The sequence below is a fragment of the Chinchilla lanigera genome, unplaced genomic scaffold (genome assembly GCF_000276665.1).
Source record: "Chinchilla lanigera isolate Chin_1 unplaced genomic scaffold, ChiLan1.0 scaffold00085, whole genome shotgun sequence".
NCBI lineage: Eukaryota > Metazoa > Chordata > Mammalia > Rodentia > Chinchillidae > Chinchilla > Chinchilla lanigera.
Genome location: NW_004955486.1, coordinates 6,220,304 through 6,239,342, shown reverse-complemented (window position 1 = coordinate 6,239,342; position 19,039 = coordinate 6,220,304). Strand labels below are relative to the sequence as shown.

Here is a 19,039-nt window from a genome sequence, read left to right as displayed (position 1 = left end):
GGTTTCAAAGGGTCACACTGCGCCTCAGGAATACCTGTGTCACATCAAAACAAAACTTTCTTAACAAAAAGCTGTACACAGAACATTTCTTTCGGGTTATGTGCCAAGTGCACATGGCATAAACTCAGCTCCCACCTCCAAGACATCTCCTCCTGGGTGTGCAAATATTCTCAAGCCTTTCAAAGTTCAAAATCTCAGCCGGGGATATAGCTCAGCAGCACAGCCCCTGCCTGGCAAGTGCAAGGTCCTGAGTTCAATTCCCAGCACCAAAAATAACTTTAAAAAAAAGTTTGAAATCTGAAACATTTCACATGCCAGTCAGCTAGGACAGAGGACAGCAAGCCCATAGTGACTCCGCTGAGCACCAAGGACTCTACCTGGGTGCGCTGTGTGGTGTGTGAGTGACACCTCAGTGAAGCTGTCACAGGAAACAGAAAAGTTCCCAGAAAGAAGCCACCGTGCCCGTAAACCTCAGGCTGCGTATGCCAGCATTCACCACACCCGCTTATCTGACAGAGCAGCACGTGCAAGTCCTTCACCCCTAGTTCTTGCCCCGATACGTTTTTCTCTGCAGAACTGGGAATTGAACCCAGTGCCTTCCCACCGAGCCCCGCCCCCATTTAGAGATAGGCTCTCACCAAGTCACCTAGCTGCCCAAGCAGGCTTTGAACTTGGAATCCTCTTGTCTCAGCCTCCTAGAATGCTGGAACTACAGGCATGTGTCACCATGTCCTGTTCTTATTTCATTCTCTAAAAATTTAATCTGTTCCTTTTATAAAGGTGAACAGCATGAAATTGCTTCTATTCAACCATTTCTGACCCATAAAAGCATAGAAGTGATACCGACCAATCAGGAGCTCTCAGAAATGTCAGGAAGCCGTGCGCGCCTTCACCCTGGGACACAACGATTTCTACAAATCCAGGGAGGCCCGAAGTCCAGGCTCAGCCCCACTTGGCCCCAGGCTCGTGTGGAGTTCGCCGACACAGATGCCTGCAGGGCTGGTGGGTGACGTCGGAAAGTGACAGGGCTGGGGGCCAAGGGCAAGCAGTCAGCCAGCACTCTCCTGCCACTCAGCCTGTGTGGGTTCCCATGCATGGGGTCCCCCGTCCCAAGAGACACAGCCACCAAACACACAGCACAGGCCTCGACAGCGCCCACACTCCACCTGAGCTGCAGTCTGAGCAAGTGGGGCCCGGACACCCGAGCTGCTATTTCATATCAAGCACTTCCGAAACCATGCGGGAGGGTGCGGCAGTGGCACTGTGGACCCAGAGAACAGAAAGCTATTTTGAGCCGGGTGTGGTGGTGCATGCCTGTAATGCCAGCACTCAGGAGGCTGAAGCAGGAGGATCATCGTGCGTTCAAAGGCAGCCTGGACAGTGAGTTCCAGGGTAGCCTGCACAAATAAAAAGCAAGCAAGCAAGCTGTCTGTTCTTAGATACGACATCAGGGTTGGCTTCAAAACCCTCCACAAGTTAGGAGGTAGAGCAGAAACGGCGGGAGCAGCTGGTGTCTGCAGTGACTGAAGCTGGGGTTCAGACGTCACTGAGTGTTCCCATAATAAAAACTGTTTTGAGATTCAGTGTTCCTGGTTTAAAAAATGATGTTCTTTTCACTACGACTTTTCCTCCAGAAGCCAAAGAAGGTCCAGCACACAGTGGTGTGGGTGGGAGGAGGTAGTGGCACCTGCCGCAAGCAATTTGAGGGCCTGTGGTGCCTGGTGCATCCCTTCTGCTCGACCCACATAGGAGGGTTAGAGCCCCAGGTCTCAAATTGACGACGGGCCCAAAGTCACACAGAGGCTCAGTTGTAAGGACATTGGACAGTCACCAGGCTTCCCCGTTGGGCAGAGAAGCCATTGGCAGGGCGGGGCTGGGGCTCAAAGGTGGGAGGTGGCCGGTCGTGCTTGGTCTTCACCTGGCCTCACGTGGAGTCACTTGTGGGTCACGTGGTATCACTGCGCAGCCAGGCAAGGCCAGCACTGTGGGATCCACCGAGGGCTCTTCTAGCCTGACCAAGGCAGCAGGGGGTCAGTGGGGCAGGGTGAGGCCCGCGGGCCCAGAGCGCAGGGCAGAAGGTCTCTGAGGTCAGCACACTTTGCCGTGCAAGGCGGAGACTTCTGGCTTCACCACACCCCGGGGTGGGCGTGTGCCTCCCATGTGGCTGAGCCTCGAGTCGCACAGCTGATGTGAGTGCCCCGTGCCTGCTCTCACACACGCACACGCACACATGCATACACTCTGCCTGGGGCACTTGCGGGCCTGACCCACTGCCTTGATGGGTGGCCTTGGGCAGGCAGGTGACATGCCCTGTGTGGCACAGAAAGTGACAGCATCCAGAGCTACTGGGAAGCAGACTGGCATAAGGGCAGCTGCCATCACAGGACACAGGTTTGGCAGACAGAGGTCAGCCGAAGTCAGCACCAGTTTGCTTTGGGACTTGTGGGGGATCTGAGGTTGGGGGTGAACAGAAAAGGAAAGAGGAATGAGACGGCCCAGGCGGGCACTTGGGGCCAGGCTGGGAGGATGGCACAGAGGCAGGGCTCAGACGGACACGAGGGGCCAGGCTGGCAGGACAGCACAGAGGCTCTCGCCATGGCAGAAGCTTCAGAGCGGGTGGCACTTGCCGAGGGACAGGCCACAGGTTGAGTCCTCGAGGCTGATTTTCCTCATAAAAACTAAGTTGCCGCGACAGCTGGACAAGTGTCCTCGCTTGTGCCAGTCTGCTTCAGGGTGGCCGCAGAGGTGCTTCCCGCAGGCTGTCCCTGAGGCCAGGACAAACCGCCTGGCCGTGGACAGAAGCTCCCTGGGCTCGGGCCCAGTGTCTAGCTGCTGCGCTGGCTCCAGACAGCTGACAGCGAGCATTAAGGAGACGTCCATCCAGAGTCTGAACGTGGGCTGGTGTCCACAAGGCACAGCGGAACGACGGAGACAGGCCTCGGGGAGCTCGCGGGCAGGGCCCGTTCTGTACACACTGGGAACCGCGCCTGCTCTGCCCACTGCCCGTTCTGGGGCCTGGGCCCTGGTGCCCCAATCCACAAGCACGGTGAGGGACCCAGGCGAGGAGGAAGGTGCAGGGAGGAGCCCCACACCTGGACATCGGGCCCGCCGCGGCTCTGGGGTTGAGGTGCGCTGCCCCTCACCAGCCCTGCAATGTGAGACCAGCATGGGGTTCTCATCCCAGACGGGATCCTGGGGTACGGGGTGAATGGTCCCTGCGAGGTGGAAGAGCCAGCAAAGGCAGCAGGACGGCCGCCACCTCCCTGGGCCAGGTGAGTGAAGGAGGGACAGGAGGGAGGGAAGAGTGTATAGCTCACTGAACTGTAAATGTGCCTGCAATCAGCCCCTTACCCTGCCACCCAGAAAAGCAGAACTTGTTAGAAGTATGAAGAATTGGGCTTGGGATCTAGCTCAGCGGCACAAGTGCCTGCCTGGCAAGCGTAAGGTCCTGAGTTCGATTCCCAGTACCAAAAAAAAAAAAAAGAAGAAGAAGAAGAAGAAGAAAACCAGTCCCCTCCTGGACAACATAGTGAGACCCTGTCTCAAAATGAAAAGAATATAAAGGGCCAATGATGGAGCTCATGGTAGAGGGCCCTGGGTCCAATCCCCAGGACCACACACAAACAAACAGCCCCAGAAGAGTAAGACAGAAGGAGCTAAAGGAGCTGAAATCTGCCCACTCATCCCGAGTGCCAGCGTCTGGCACAGACTTACAGGGCTCCACTGTTACCCGACACTGCAGGATCTGAGGCTCATGACAACCAGGACAAGCTCAGAGCCCCACAGTCTCCGAGGTGTCCCTCAAACACATCCCAAGATACACAGGGTCAGAATGCAGACACCGGGCTGTGCCTTTGTCCCTGGCATCTGGAGCTCTGGAGTCGGCTGCTGAGTTGATGAATCGGTGAGCGAGCGGTCACCCACGCACGGAACTCTAGGAGCCAGCAGGGGTTTCCAACCCCACACCGTCCTGGTTCTGTAGCAGAGTCCGGCGCACCAGCAAAGGGCCTTCCACAAGCCACGGAGCATGAAGCCAGGCCACCGAGTGGCATTATCAGCTAAAATCCCTGCTCAAAATTACTCCTCATGTTGGGAGGTGACATTTAGAAAGAGCCCTGTCTCAAAAGCCATCACCAGCGTGCACACTGGGGCTGGGACACCAGTGGGAAAACCTGAGACCAACAGCCAGGTGCCCTTGAAGACCAAGGAGACTGAGACAGGTGCGGGTCCCACGGCGGGGGTGCTGCGCACCACCCCCCAGGGCGCATCCTCAGATTGCCCCGCATCTGGGTGTGAATCCAGGTACTGGACATGGTGACTACTGCGAGCTGTGGGGACCACGACAGTGAAGTGCACCAGCGGTGCAGGCGCGGTTCTCACCTGGGCAGATCTGCATCCCTGGCCTGCACTGCCCAGGAGGCCCTGCACGCTCGGCAGGGACAGTGACAGCAGGTGGATTTTAGGGCTCACTAGGTAGAAAACCTTCTGGAAAAACAAAGGTCAGGACTGAGTGAAGGTCAAGCGAGCAGCTTTAAAAAACACAGGGCCCCAGCCCTCTAGCGCTGGAGTACAAGTAGCAAGACAGGAGTGGGGGCGCCCAGCTCACGGGCCTGCCCAAGGCTGCGGCCACCAAGCCTGCATCACACGCGTGCAGCGGGCGACTGTGGTCCCCCTGGGCCCACGCACACACAGAACTCTGGAGGCTCCTCAGGTGGCAGGAGACGATTTCCTAACCATGGGGTACGCTTGAGCACGGGGTACGAGCTCTGTCTGCCCTCTTCCCAGGGAGGAACGGCCCTGGCCCTGTTATTGACGACGCTGAAATGACGGCTACCTGTCACTACGAGGAAATAAGAGGGTCAAGAAGCCTGTCTAGGAACGGGATAACTAAGAATGCAGATGCCGCCCGTCACGACAAGCTGGTAAAGGCTGGTGCCATGAAATGCCCCCTACAACCCACACAATGCATCATAACCAACGCAGGAGCCAAATTAGGTTAAATTTTGTCAAAACAGAAAAGCCTGACGCTGTCTCTCCTGCTAGCGCTGCCCAGCCAGGCAGGTCCCCACCCTCACTGCCCATCAGTGAGAACACCAAGCGCCAGGTTCTCCCTGGCACCCCATTCTAGTGCCAAGAGCCTCACCACTTCCTTCTCACGGCTCAGCCGGTGCCAGTGCTGAGAGCCACCTGGGTGAATTACGGTCCCTCCGGCTGTCCTCATGCCCCAGGATTCCTAACTCGAAGATGACAACAAAATTGCAGGACTTGCTGTCCGTGGAGACTGCAGGAGCTTCAGGAATTACGGAGACACAGCAGACGCGCCTGGCCGCTGCCACATGCTTAAGAACACCGCAGCCCAGAAATATTTTTGAATGTAACATTTAACTGCTTACAGTTTTTATTTGTGTTTCTCAAAGTATCGACAACATGCTGAATGGCTTAAAAATAGAGGCTTCGTTTTCCTCTCCCGAGCCCCAGCGGGCTGGCTGTGCCAGAGCTGCCTGCAAACCCACCGCCACATCGACAGTTCCAAGCCAGAGCCGCCACCGCCTCCGCTGTGGGCGGGGATCCGTGGTGCCCCCATTTCTATATTTAATCCCAGCTGACAGAGCCTCCTGCATCAGCAAGCAATAGTAACTCCATCCTGCCTTACACACCCGCCCTCACCACCAACACCACACGACCAGAGCCAGGTGAGTGGCGAGCGGCGCAGACACCTGCCCACTGCGCCTCCGGGTCCAGCACCCTGAGCCCAAAGACTGCGGCCAAGGAGCTCCCGGCGTGGGGAGCTGAACGCACACCATTAGTAAGGACTGCTTTTGGCGATTCACGCACAGAGCAGTAAGGACAATGAGTGTCTAGAGAGCAAAATGACAAAAGTGGGAACTCGGGCCAAGGCCCAGGCGCAGCCAGCAGGGTTCCCACCGGCCTGGCCCGGGAGCCCAGCACAGGGCTGCTGACCCGCTGTGGCCCTCTTCTGTGCCCTCCGGGTCAGGGCCTGGGAAGGTCGCAGAGAGGCCTGACTGCTGCCGCCAAGTATCAACAAGCAGGGGGCTCATTCACTCCCCGCTGCTCTGAAGGCCCGGCAAGAGGCCGCAGCCGAGCAGGCCAAGCGCACCCCAGGCCGCAGGAAGGCTGCACCAGGGAAGTGGAGGCTGCAGCTCCGAGTCCACCACAGCAAAGCCGAGAACCGTGTGGGCAGGGTGCCCACAGCCATCCGGGAGGCCAACATTGTAGAATAAGCTGCTGGGCACGCTGGACAGGATGGATGTGGTCCGAGGACTTCGGCCGTGGTCACCCTAACCAACAGGATGCCAAGGAGGGAGCATAGGCTGAGACAGGGCACGGCGGGCAGGATGGGCTCGCGCCGTAGGGCTGGCCAGGATTCACTCATGCGCTCTACCCTTCCGGAAATGGCACTCTGCCCTGAGAGTGAGGCGGGGTCACACCAGCCAGAGGCCCCTGCTGAGAAGAGGCCTCAGTGTGGGCCAAAAATAATGAGTCCCTGGGAGGGTGCCAGGGGGGCCTGCTGGCCAGGGGAGCTGAGCCCTACACCCAGACAGGAAGCGGTGCAGGGCCTGGGGTCTGCTAGGGCCATTCCTAAGCCCTGGAGCATCTGGCTGGATGGAAGCTGCTCTTTGGAGCCCCAGGTGCCAACAGCCACCGTCAGGAACCAAGACTCGGGGCTGGGGATTTAGCTCAGCGGCAAAGCGCTTGCCTGGCAAGCGCAAGGTCGTGAGTTCAGTTCCTGGTACCGGAGAAAAAACAAAAAAAAACAAAACAAAACAAAAAGGAACCAAGACTCTCCGGGTGAGAGAAGCCAAAGGAAAGCAGCTCTCACCCAGTGTCACCCTCAGCCCCATGACAAGGACAGCAACACAGGCTGGGGAGCTGGTCAGCTCGCCTCTGGACCGCCAGTCCAAAAGTTCCTCAGGCGTAGGCTCTGCCGGCCAGGGGCTTGGGCACTGTGCCCCACGCAGTGGCGACCAGGGACAGAAGTGTATCCACGCCATAGTCTGATTTCCAGGGACAGGCAAGTCCCTTGGGGGCGTGACACCGTGTCACAACTGCCCGAGGAGGCCTGTGCACAGAAGCGCTTGGAGGAGGCCTCATCCTCCCTGCTGTCCTGGGCCGCAAGCCAGGCCCCCTCCGCCCAGGTGCCACCCGATGCCCACTCCACCAGCTGCGCCCTCACTCTGCCTCTTCCCACCTGTTCCAGCGAAGCTGTGTGGCGCGGGCTTTGGCTCCCCGGTGGCTGCAGGGTCCAATCATCTCCTAGGCTTTTGGAAATGTCTGTGTCCCATTCCACAGAGACCTGGACTGGCACTGGACTCCACACACAGGAGGCATAGGCAGCCAGGGCCCGGCATGCTTCTCGGGGGTCAGCCATGGGGGCTGCCACAGGCCACAGCGCTACTCTAAGGGGACACAACTGAGCACAAGTCAGAAGCCCGGCTGTGCGGGTGTCACCCTGGGGTGCTCCAAAACAAGGGCCAGGCCCAGGCTGCTTACACTGCGTGCCCCCAGAGACTGGGGCCTCGCTCCTTTCTCACAGTCCTGAAGAGGTGTGGAGGCCCAGGTGTTCCTGACCGGCTCAGCAGGAGCTGACCTTGGCTGACGGACGGTGGCCATGGCAGCAGGGAGGCCTCTGGGAGACCAGTCCCAGGAGGGCTTGTGAGGGCGGCGGCAGCCCGCTCGGGCTGGGAGCTTTGCCCTGCTGGTCCCAGCGGGTGTGGCCGGCCCTCTTTCCACGGAGAGCTGGTGCAGGCTGCGCTGCCGGGGAGACCGAGACACACGGAGGCGTGACAGCGGGAGAGCAGCGCGGTGGCCACAGACGTGACTGGAGGTGAGAGCTCAGACCCAGACGTGTGGTCAAGGGGGCGCTCGGGAGGGGCACAGCCAAGGCAGGGAAAGCTGCGGGCCCCCGCTGGACCTGAGGAGGGCAGAGACTGCCCCCTGCTGCTGTCCCTTGGGCCACTGACTACCTGGACAGGGCACCTGCTGGCCAGCACAGAAGGCACAGCGGGAGGGCAGAGCCCCGGGGGCTCTGGCTGACAAGGGCCCTCAGGACAGGCACTCTCCCAGCGCTCCTCTGCGAGGAACCAGAGCCCAGCGGTCAGTGAGAGCACTGGGAATGCGGGGCCCTGGCGTGGTGGGCACTCGCCCCCGGGCTGTTACAGCTGGGGCGTCCTCCGCCCACAAATGCTGCAGACTAAGACAGCACAGTACCACTGCGGCCAGCAGAACGGCACCCCTGGAGCGTCCATTCCCTCCCCGACCTGAGCACCCACTCTGGGGTCACGGGAGTCAGGGACGGGGGCAGAATCACTGCAGTTACAGGGCTCAGCAGCAGCCTCACACCCACATTCCACACCCCAAGTGCTGGGGGAGGGTGACCCCATGGCAGCATGCCCTGGCCAGGAGGCAGGCAGGGACACGGACAAAGACAAGCACGAAGAAGGAGGGGGCCCGTGCGGACCGGGGCGGGGGCTGGCGCAGACTGCGCGGCTCTGAACCGCGCGGTCTGGATCTGGGGCAGAGTGGGCCAGGGTTGGCAGGGACCCGCGGCTGCGAGACAGAGACGCGAAGGCGGCCTCTCATCCCGTGTCCTGCTCGCTCCTTGCTGCGGGCGGGTTCTGTGATACTTTCCCAGTTCCAGCACTTGAGTATTTTTAATCTTCTTTTTTAAGCAACACCATCACAAAGCTGCCCACCTTTCCTCTGGGAACATCCGCGCCACCTCGCCTCAACGGGAAGCGTTTTCCCTGAGCCTGCCCCTGGTGGGTCTGTAACCTTTGCTAAGAGGCCACTGAGGACGTGGCCCACCAAACCAACCCAGGAAAACAGACATGGGGAGCCAGGGCGCCCGGCCAGGTGCGAGGAGAACGTGCCCCAAGAGTAGCCCACAGCAGGGCAGGGAGTGAGCTGTCCAGTTTGGAGGGGGCAGGGCGGACTCTCTAGGAAAACTGGTGGGGACACCAGCAGGCAGGCACGACTGCATGCAGGAGCATTTCACAGGGGTGCGGGCCACGCCAGGACTCACAGGGCGCTCAAGGCAGGGGAAGGCAGGCACACTAAGCACCCCCCCACAGCCACAGCACCCAGAGAGGGAGCCGCAGTGCTCCACGCAGCGTGGCACCAGGCGCCAGACACTCCGCACCAGAGACAGCAGGAGCCTCACAGGACACTGAGCCACGGGCCACAGCAGCTGCCACAGTGGCAGAAGTGAGTGCAGGAGAGAGGGAGGGAGGACCAGAGCTCAGCTCTGTCTGTCAATAGTTATTCTGAGCCAGCCGTGGCACGTACATGCCTGTCAGGCTCAGCTGCTCAAGAGGCTGAGGCAGAAGGATCACAAGCCCAGGCCCACCTGGGATACTCAGCAAGACTGTCTCAAAACAAAAAACAAGAGGACTCCCTGGGTTCAATCCCCAGTACCACCACCACCACCACCACCACACACACACACGCACACGCACACGCACACGCACACACACAGAGCCATTTCAAATGATGTGTTGGTCACTTTCTTGTGGTTGTGACAAAATACCCAACACCTGCGAACTCTGATTTTGCCTCACGGTTTCAGAGGGCTCGGTGCACGGCTGGCCGGCTCCAAGGCGAAACAGCGCGGTGCAGGAAAGCTGCTCCTCACAGCAGCCGGGGAGCAGACAGAAGAGGAGCCGGGGACAAGACCACTCCTCCGGGTCACACCCCAGAGCCCCGCGTCCACCCAGGCCTCAGTTCCTCACCGCACATTCAGCTGTGAACCCCCCCGGGGATGAACCCACTGAGTACTGTGCTCCTGTGGGCCACCCACTTGGGACATGGGGACAGCAGAAGCCAGGCGCATGCTCCGCAGGGATGCCCTTCGCGCAGCACCTGATGCGGCCGGCCTCCTTCCTGAGCCGGAAGAGGTCTGTCCTCAGCTTCCCAGCTCGGTCGTATCTCTCCTCTCCCTCTCTCAGTAAGGGGAGGGGACGTCCACGACACAGAGCAGGATGGCTGGGCCGGCACCTGGCTGGCTGCTGGCATCTGCCTGTGCTTCCTGACCAGAGCGGTCCCTCGCTCTCTGACGCATCTCCCATGAGCCTGTCCCCACCACCACCACGGCCAGCCCGTGTGTGAAAGTCTCGGCCGCTGGGCCTCGGGAGCCTCTCCAAACCTCGCAGCACAGGGGCAAGAGGCAAGGGCTCCATTAGGGTCCATTTCAGGACTCTGCGATTGGCATCTACCGAATTACAGCTCGGTCAGACTTTCACTCCAACAATTTTAGATGTCATTTTCTGTCAACTGTACGCTACGGGAAAATACAATGAAACTATGGCTCCTGCATGTTCTCAATACACTTTTTATTTGACTCACTGACTCCTGCTGGGTTACCCGGCACAGAGAGATGATTACATTTGGTAAAATTAGTAGGCGTATTTTTATAAATCATGCACACAGGGACACCTACGACAGCAGGCAGCAAGTGTCATAAAGACACTGCAAACTTCCAACACATATTTTAAAAAGCGCCTGAGGGCAGGCAGGGTGGTTGACGCCTGTAACCCAGCTACCCTGGAGGCTGAGGCAGGAGGACTGAAAGTTGGAGCCAGTCTGAGGCAACTTAGTGATACACTGTCTCAAAAGACCTTTAAGCGCCTGTATCAAAGGAAGCAGCTTGGACTGCACAATGTGTCTTCCAAGGGTCCTGCATGGCTGGCCTCTCAGTGGCACCTTCCAGCCCAGGAAGAAAGAGGCCCAGGCTTAAAATGTGTACTTTTCCCTGAGGAGGCTGCATGAGAGACGCCACCCTTAGCGGAAAACTTCCAACACGGAAACAAGCGGACACTGACACAGCGCTTCCCGAATTTCCGGCAGAATGGGTGATACAGCAGCTCAGGTGTAATTCCTCCTGTAACGGAAGCCCCGCTGGGCTCGGAAGGAGGGCTGCTGCCCTCCGGGAACGGAGGGGCGAAGCAGACAGGGACAGCAGCTCTCAGGGCAGACGGTCATCAGCCTGAAAGCACCTTGTCAGAGCTCCCCACCCCAGGACCAAAGTTGATCAGATTTAAGGGCACTACAGCCAGCATGTCATGGAAAGATGAAAACAATTGTGAAAATTGAAAAAAAAAGGACTTTTTTTAAAAAAAAGAAACAAGCTTTAACAATACCTCTGAAATTGGGGTGAACTAAGGGCCTGTAGTCCTTCAGCCCCAAAGCACTCTGCACCACTCTTTCATGAACATTTGCCAAGTCCCTCTTTGACTCAGTGTGAGGCACTTGAGCCACAAAGATAAAGTCAGTCCCTGCCCCTAAGGAACCCTTGGCAGAAACATCCATGTAAACCTACATAAAGTGATGCAGTTCGAGCTGGGTTTTGAAGGATGAATAGGAGCTCTCCCAGCAGAGAGGAAAGCAACTTGGTGTTCCAGGCATCACGAAATGGCAGCACAAATGAATGCACTGTGCAAAAATGCATGCTGTGCCAGGAGACAGGTGAGCAGCAGCTTGGGGCACACAGGACAGCTGTGTCAAACTCTGGGACCCAACACCACCTTCACAGTTGCTCTTGTTCCCCCGTGTTATGTACTTCTTCCTGGTTTTCTTCTTTAAATCTTTTTAAAGTTTATATTATCCTCAACCAAAATGAGGATATCCAGGAAGTCATGGGGTTATCACAGGCCACTGACACAAACCCACACTATTAAGGTAACAACTGTCCCTCGCGGAGCCCAAAGCAGGTCTCCTTGCAACCCAGCCCCATTTCCCAGACAGCAGGAGCCCTGGGCCAGGAAGCTCCGGGTCTGGTTTGAGGGGGATCTGCGCTGACACAAAAAAAAGCAAACGCACCAACATGCACTAATAAAAGAGGGCACAAAATAAAAATAAACACAATAAGGAAATGCAGGCAAGAACAGGGCTAAGCAGCCACTCTGACCCAGTGCCCAGCAGGCCCTGCCCATCCCGAGGGCCACGCTGACACTCCGACACCCTGAGGATCCAGGCTACGGGTGGCCCTGCCTGGACACAGGCCTCGGCCCACTGTTACTCCAGTTTTAAAAACAGGCGCTGACACAGTTCAGTGATTTCTGCGTAACCTTCGATGTTAAATTCACACTTCACTAAGCACAAGAGCCGAAATTAGGCCAGGCGGCTGCCCAGCTTCCGGGGGGCCTCGTGGGCGCGGCCAGCACGCTCTGTCCTTACCTCCGTGCACAAAGCCATGCAGGGTGCAGTCCGAGGGCCCCACCAGGTGGATCAGGCTCGACTGGCTGTAGCTCACGGTGTTGGGCTCTGGAACGGCAAAGGAGAGCGGTGAGGGTGGGGCAGACGCGTCCTGCTGCCCAGCGCGGCCAGCACCAACAGCTGCGTGTCCCTGAAGGTAGCCGTGACACTGAAGGCGGCCAACTGCCACCAACCGACACAGAGCAGAGACCTCAGACAGGCTGCACTGGCAGAGAGGACGCCCTCCAAGGCTGAGAAAGTGCTGTGGCTGGTCATCTCAGCGCACCCTGGGGACAGCAGCGCCACAAGGTCCTTCCTGACCACAGGCAGAAGCACGGAACAGCTCCTGACGACAGGGTCCAGGTGGTGGGTGAGTCATGCACCGAACCCTCATTCCTACTGTCATCAAAAGCACCAACCGGGCGCCAGGCTCGCCCCTCTGCGGGCTCAGCCCTCTCCTCTCCTGCATGCCCGGCTGCTGCAAGCTATCCCACAGCAGCAAGTCCCTGGGCAGAGGCCGGCCAAGCAATGCTGCTATTGAAACATCGATAAGCAGCTGTACTTGAAAGAAACAGCTGCAACCAAGTCCTGATTCCAAGGGTTGGCGTCACCCTCCATACCCGCCTTGCCCAGCCGGTTTAGGTGGATCCACGTGGCCCCCTGTGCCCAGGTCCCCAGCCCAAGCCTTCCGGTCAGGCACAGCCTCCTCTACCTCCTGCTTAGACAGCTGGGGCTCGGTGAGGGGTGCCCGGTCCCGTCCACTCCCTGGCAGGGCCCCAGCCGGCCACAGGACAAGCTTGTTCAGACGCAGAGCCGTGGCTTTCACACAGGTCTCAGCAGCACGGGGGCTGGTGGGATGGAGGGTGGGCCCGAGGCAGGTCACCCCTGGGGTCTCCTAAGAGTCAGCGCCACTTCAGAGACGCCCATGCTCCTCCATGCTAGGGCTGAATCATGTCCCCTCACAACTCCTGGGGCCAGCTCTTAGCACCTCAGTGTGGTGTATACACACGTGGGTCTTCAGGTTTGATTCTAGAGTCTGAGGACCTAGGGTTCAAACACGGAGTGATAAGCTACACCCCCAGCCCTGCTTGAATGTTTTCTTGAGACAGGATCTCCCTAAGTAGCCCAGGCTGGACTCAAACTTGTGAACTTTCTGCCTCTGTCTCCTGAGTAGCTACGATTATAGGCGTGTGCCGCTGCGTCCGCTGAGACAGGGCCTTTAATGAGGTAGCGAGTGAATTTAAAACGAGGTCCTCAGCTGGGGCCTAATGCAACATGGCTGCAGTCTTGCTAAGAAGACACCATGACACAGAAGGGAGACGAGCAGACAGGGAGACGAGCAGACAGGGAGAGGAGGACGCCCACGGCCCAGGGAGGCCGGCGGAAGCGAGGCAGCGAGTTCCCGAGCTCAGGCCCAGCATGAGGGCCCAGGACGCGCCGAGACCCGAGCACAGCCCACGCACAGCTCCCAAGGGCGCAGCTGCCAGAAGCAGTCGTGAAGCAGGAAAAGCAGAATGTGGACGAGCCGGGCCTTCAGCATCTACCGCACGCCCAGCACATCGCTCTGGAAGCTCCATCTGGGGCGACGAGGCTCTGGCTCTGAACTCAAGGACGGGGAGCGGAGGTGGGGGAGCCTCCGGGACAGGAAGGGACGCTCAGGCACTGCTCAGGCGTGTCCAGAACCAGGCCCTGGCCCTGGCCCTGGAAGGGATCTCAGCCTCCCACCATTCAGCCTCCAAGATCCCCACCCACCGTCCTCCTGCTACCGTGTATGGCTGTCAGCCGCTCCACAGTCCTTTCTCCCTGCCTGGACCACTCCAGGGACAGCTCCTGGGCTAGGCTACATCCGGCCGTGAGCCCAGGTGACATACGGCTTCGTCCCAGGGAAGAAATGCTGCCGCTGATGCCACTCCAGAGGCCTCCCGGGCTGTCCTGGGCCTCAGGGTAATTCCACCCCTTGGCAGACTTGGGAAGAGCAGCGAGCGTGGGCCCGAGGCAGGTCACCCCTGGGGTCTCCTCAGTAGTAGGCCAGGACCCTGCCTCTCTGGGCTCCTTCAGCCTCCCTGGCTCCCACTGCAATTTCCTTGGTAGTAGAACGATCGCTCGAACCCCCACTGCTAAGGGAGAAGCGGCTGGCCAGGGCCGCACCTGCTGCCAGCCCGGGGGATAGGGTAGAGGACGGCGCTCAGGGGCCACCGATGCTCTGAGCAAGTCCCAACCCCAGAGTCACCCTGGCCACCAACACTGACTTCCTAGCACCGCCTCCCTTTGGCTCGAACCTGAGAAGTAGCTGGCCCAGACACCAAGGCCTCCAGTGCAGCCCTGGCTTGCTTGGTGTTCCCCTGTGAGGGCGGGAAAGGACTGTTCTAGAACAGGACTGGAAGTCTAATGCTCCACTTCAGCTCAGCCTCAGGACCTGCTTTACTAGCTAAGAGCCCTGCAGGTGGACGATGATAAAAGAATTTTTTTTTAAATTTCAAACTTAGGGTGCAGCTCGGTGGCAGAGTATGTACCCAGCATCCGTGACACCCCTCAGGTTGATCCCTAGCACTCTCCCTGCCCAACCAAACTTAACTGAAAATTGCACACAAAAATCTACAGCTCCCTGGTTAAAGAGATGCCCACACTGTCCTATGCTATCTAAAAATAGTGTGGAAGCCACGAATAGTTTAATGCACTTAGAACTTGTGGCAAAATTCTCACAGTCCTTCCCTAGGCCATAACTAAGTCCCAGAGGGCTGGGCAGATCGGGCTGTATTTATTTTCACTTGGCTCACAGCCCCCGCCGCTGGAGGAAACCCACTCTGCTAGGAAACGCTGACTGGACTGTGGGACAGGAGTTACTTATTCTGTGTCCCACACACAGCATCCGTCTCAACAGATCTGCGATCTCGGCGGCCCCTCCTCCCCAGTCCCGTCAAGGAAACTGAGCACAGGGAGGTTCAGGGATCAGAGGCAGCAGAGCTGGGATTCAAACAAAGCCGTCCAACTCCAGGGCCTTCCTTCTTCATCTTCCCTGAACCACGCCTGTCCCCAGGGTCACGGCTGCACAGGTGGCCAGAGGCACTGGGGAGGCCCCTCAGACCCAGGGCCAAGCCCCGGGGGAAATGCCCTACTGAGGACTCCCTGGGGGCGGGCTCAGCGGCGGGCGTCACCGCAGTCCCAGGCGGGATGAAGCAGCCTGTGAACGTGACAGCCCAGGCTTGCGTGGTCACAGCCCCGCCCCACTGAAGCTGGGCAGCCCCTGGCCTTGAATCCCAGTGCTCTGGAAACTGTCCTCTCATCAGATGGAGTCAGTAAGGGAAACCGGCTCTGAATGAGCTCGCAGACCCTCCCCAAGTCACTTGCAAGCCAAGGTGGCTCCAGGATATTGCTAGGCAACCAAGGGGGGCTGGTTCAGGCTTCAGTTGCAGGTGGGGTTGGGCTGCGGTGGTATCCCACAGAAGGGGGCTGAGCAGGCACACACCCTTCTCGAGTGGCGGCCACGCCATGAAGCCCCGTCGGTCCCACGTGGGCACACCCGGAGGGAGGGCACCCTGGAGCCAAGGCGGAGGGGCCCAGCCAGGTGCCACCAGGAAAGTGGAGTCAGAAAGGTGCATGTTCTCCAAGACTGCGAACGGACGTGCAGCTCCACAGGAAATGCCTAAGACCCCGCCTCTCTCTCCCGTCAGCCCAGGAGGACACAGGAAAGCCACACACACGAATAAGGCACCAGAAGATCTGCTCGGAATCCTTGAGATTTAGAATGTCAGCCTTCACTAGCATGGCTGAAGAAAAATGGATTCTGAGAAGCACGTATCAGATTTAAAATCAAACAGAGGACAGCAAGTGGAAGAGCATCTCCTGAAGAAAGGAATTTAAGCAAATTCAAATTGCTGAGTAATATTCATTTCTGACGGCCAGTATGGAGCCAGTCTGCAGGTCTTCCCACCCCGGTCTCCTGCTGCTCAGAGCCACAGCCAGGCCAGCAAGCACGATGCAGGGCACGGGGTAACCATCAAGAGCCCCGCAGCTGCAGGTCCGTGATCCCATCACACCTGCAGGGGCCCCCTACGTGAGGTCCGTTCGCAGGGCCAGGGACTGGGACACCATCTGCCCTGCCAGCCTCCTTCCAGGGACACTGGGCACTCAGCCAGCAGCCCCTTCTCACATCACACTCGCCCTCACGCCCCATCTCCCTGCTGGCCTGCACCCCCAACCCAGGCCCAGGCTGGGGGGTGTGGAGGCCCAGGCAGCGCCCAGGGTGTGGTGCACGGCACGCGGGCTGCTGACAGCAATGCGCAGGGAAAGCCTCAAGGAAAGCGTGGAGGCAGCGTCAAGACAGCTGCTGAGGCACAGCCAGAATCGGGCAAAAGCCCCATCAGATCCTCGGAACACCCCTACATCCCGGGACACAGGGCTCCGGGGGACATGGCCACATGGAACCCAGCACAGAACACGCAGGCATCACGAGGGGGCCGGGCCATCCCAGGGGGAGAGAGAAGCCCAAGGAGTGTCCCACGTGATCGGTGTGTGTGCAGGGGAAGGGGGGGGTACCTGTTACCAGGAAGACAGCAGCGGTGGCGGGGGGCGGGTGTCAGATCGTCCCAAAGCCTCAGGACGCTCCTGGTGGGACACACGCCCCCCAGAGGCCTGCCCTGTATCTGCAGGAAAACATCCCGGACCTACTCATTTGGGATTTGCTTGGCCCTTTCAGGAGAGCCCAGTAGGAAGATGCAATGAAGAAAGATCCAAACCTACATGGAGCCCGCACGGCTGACAACTGTCCCCACACAGCTGACTTCGGTGATCACACTCAGGTGAGGGCTCCGTGTGACAGAGCCGGGGAAGAATCAGCACTGAGAAAGCTACTGCCCACTAGCCACAATGGCACAGGCCTGTAATCCCAGCTACTTTGGAGGCTGAGACAGGAGGATCCCAAGTTTAAGGCCTCCTGGGCAGTTTAGCAAGACCCCATGTCAAAATCAAATAAAAAGGGCTGGGGATGTGGCTCAGGGATAGAGCGCTTGCCTAGCATGATAAGGCCCTGGTTTTCCCCAGGACTAAAAAAAAGCCTCCTCCCTTTTGTGCTAGGCAAGGGTCCCCCTCCTAGACCAGGGAGGCCCTCACACAGTGGTGCCCCTCGGGACTTGGAGAGGTGCTATGCTGCCTTCTGGCTATCACCCGGGGTGCTCAGAGGGGACAGCCTGACTGGGGCAGGGGTGAGGGAACCTCAGGACAAGGAGCCTGGCTCCAGGGGGCAGCACACAGCACCGGGAACCAGGACGGCGTGCACCATGGGTGACCATCAACCCTCCGCAGCTGCACACTCACCTGGGTTCAGGACGGGCTGCACGATGTCCCCGTTTCTCCACTTGGTCTCCATGCGCTCCAGTTTCTGGGCTTCATACCGCTTCCGGCCCTCCTCCTCCTGCTCCTGCCGGGTGTACTGTGGGAAACCAGACGCAGGGTCAGGCCCGTGACGGGCAAGGCGCGGCTCCCACAATCAGGGGCCCTGTGTCACCAGCTTGTGACTGGGCCTGTGCTTTTGTACTGGTGACACTGAATAAGTAACCAGAACACAGAGCAGACACAAATCTCAGGCCGGCCTCCTCCCAAGGTAAGCCGAGCCGGGTGTGTGGTTAGGACCTGCTGCAGTGCAGATCTAAAATGTCCCCCCGAGGTCTCGCGTGTGGGAGATGACTGGATCGTGGGGCACGACGCTCACCAGCAGATGCATCGGATGTGCTTGGAGCTGAATGCGCTCTTCGTAGGCGGGGCCGGGATGGAGGAGGTCACTGGCGTGTGACCTGGAAGTTGTATTCTTGTCTCCTGGTGTCCCCTACCCCTTCCTGGCTGTCTTGGGTGGAGAGGCTTTCCCTCCCCCGGGCCCCTCTGCCCTCCTGTTTCTGCCTTGGGAGCCCTCCGGCCGCGGAGGAAACCAGGAGCTAAAATACGCAGTCGCGCTCCCTCCGGCCGTGGGCGCGAGATTTCACCCCCGCCACCCTTGGTGCACTCCCCCATCGCCCTGCTTCACTAGTCACGATTTCACTGCATGGATGTGACATCGCCTCCGTAACTGACCCATCGTTTCTGGCCTGAATTCAGCTTGTCCCCATTTTCACCAAGAAAACAACACCACACTGCTGACCCTCGTCTACCTCCCTTCGCACCTGGGCCAGTCCTGAAAAGAAAACTGCAGAGCTCAGGCAGCCCCTGTGGGCCCCGCCTGCCAGGCCTGCTGCTGCTCTGCAGGGGGCCGGGCGCAAACCACCCCGCGGCTCTTCCGATGGGGCACAGGGGCTTTGACCCAGGAAGTTAAAAATAAACGTGAAGGTAAAATTGGTCGCGCAAACCAAGCCTCCTCAGCCCTGCACACAACGGGGGATGCCGGGTTTCTCTGATGGAAGAACGGTGGTTTGCTCACCACCTCTTGTGTCCACTGACCCCTGGCCCATGTGGAGGACTCACACCTGCCTCCACCTGGGACCCTCTGCGCGCTGCGGTGCTGTGCGCTGCCCCAGCTGGGTCTTGGGTCCTTGGTCCCCCTCCCCCAGGGGCCCCCTCTCTCTGCACCACCAGAGCCAGACCCTTTCCCATGGCCCATCCTCTGCACCGACTACTGGCTAGTCCCCACCTGTCACCTTCTCCTTCTGCGCCATCCCGCCTGAGCCTAGGGCTCCTCTGCCCCTGCAGCCCCTCGGGCTGCGCAATTTCCTCGGTGATAGTTTCAGACCTCCCTTCTAAGCCATTTTTTATTAGATAACTTTGTGTTCTTTTTCTCCTTAGTACATATTCACAATATATAACGAATATATTCAGCCTGAGAGGTTGGCACATGTACATGCTG

General features: G+C 58.9%; 1 protein-coding gene across 3 annotated transcripts in view; it reads right to left on the bottom strand.

Moving 5' to 3' along the window:
- Acot7 (acyl-CoA thioesterase 7) overlaps positions 1 to 19,039 on the bottom strand; it is a 70,129-nt gene that overhangs the window by 18,888 nt on the left and 32,202 nt on the right. For all 3 annotated transcript variants that reach the window (XM_005404096.2, XM_005404097.2, XM_013504310.1), the window contains exons 5-6: positions 17,524 to 17,638; positions 12,193 to 12,279 (exon numbers count right to left, since the gene is read on the bottom strand). In XM_005404096.2, coding sequence (XP_005404153.1) covers positions 12,193 to 12,279; positions 17,524 to 17,638 — 202 coding nt within the window. The remainder of the gene's footprint in view (positions 1 to 12,192; positions 12,280 to 17,523; positions 17,639 to 19,039) is intronic.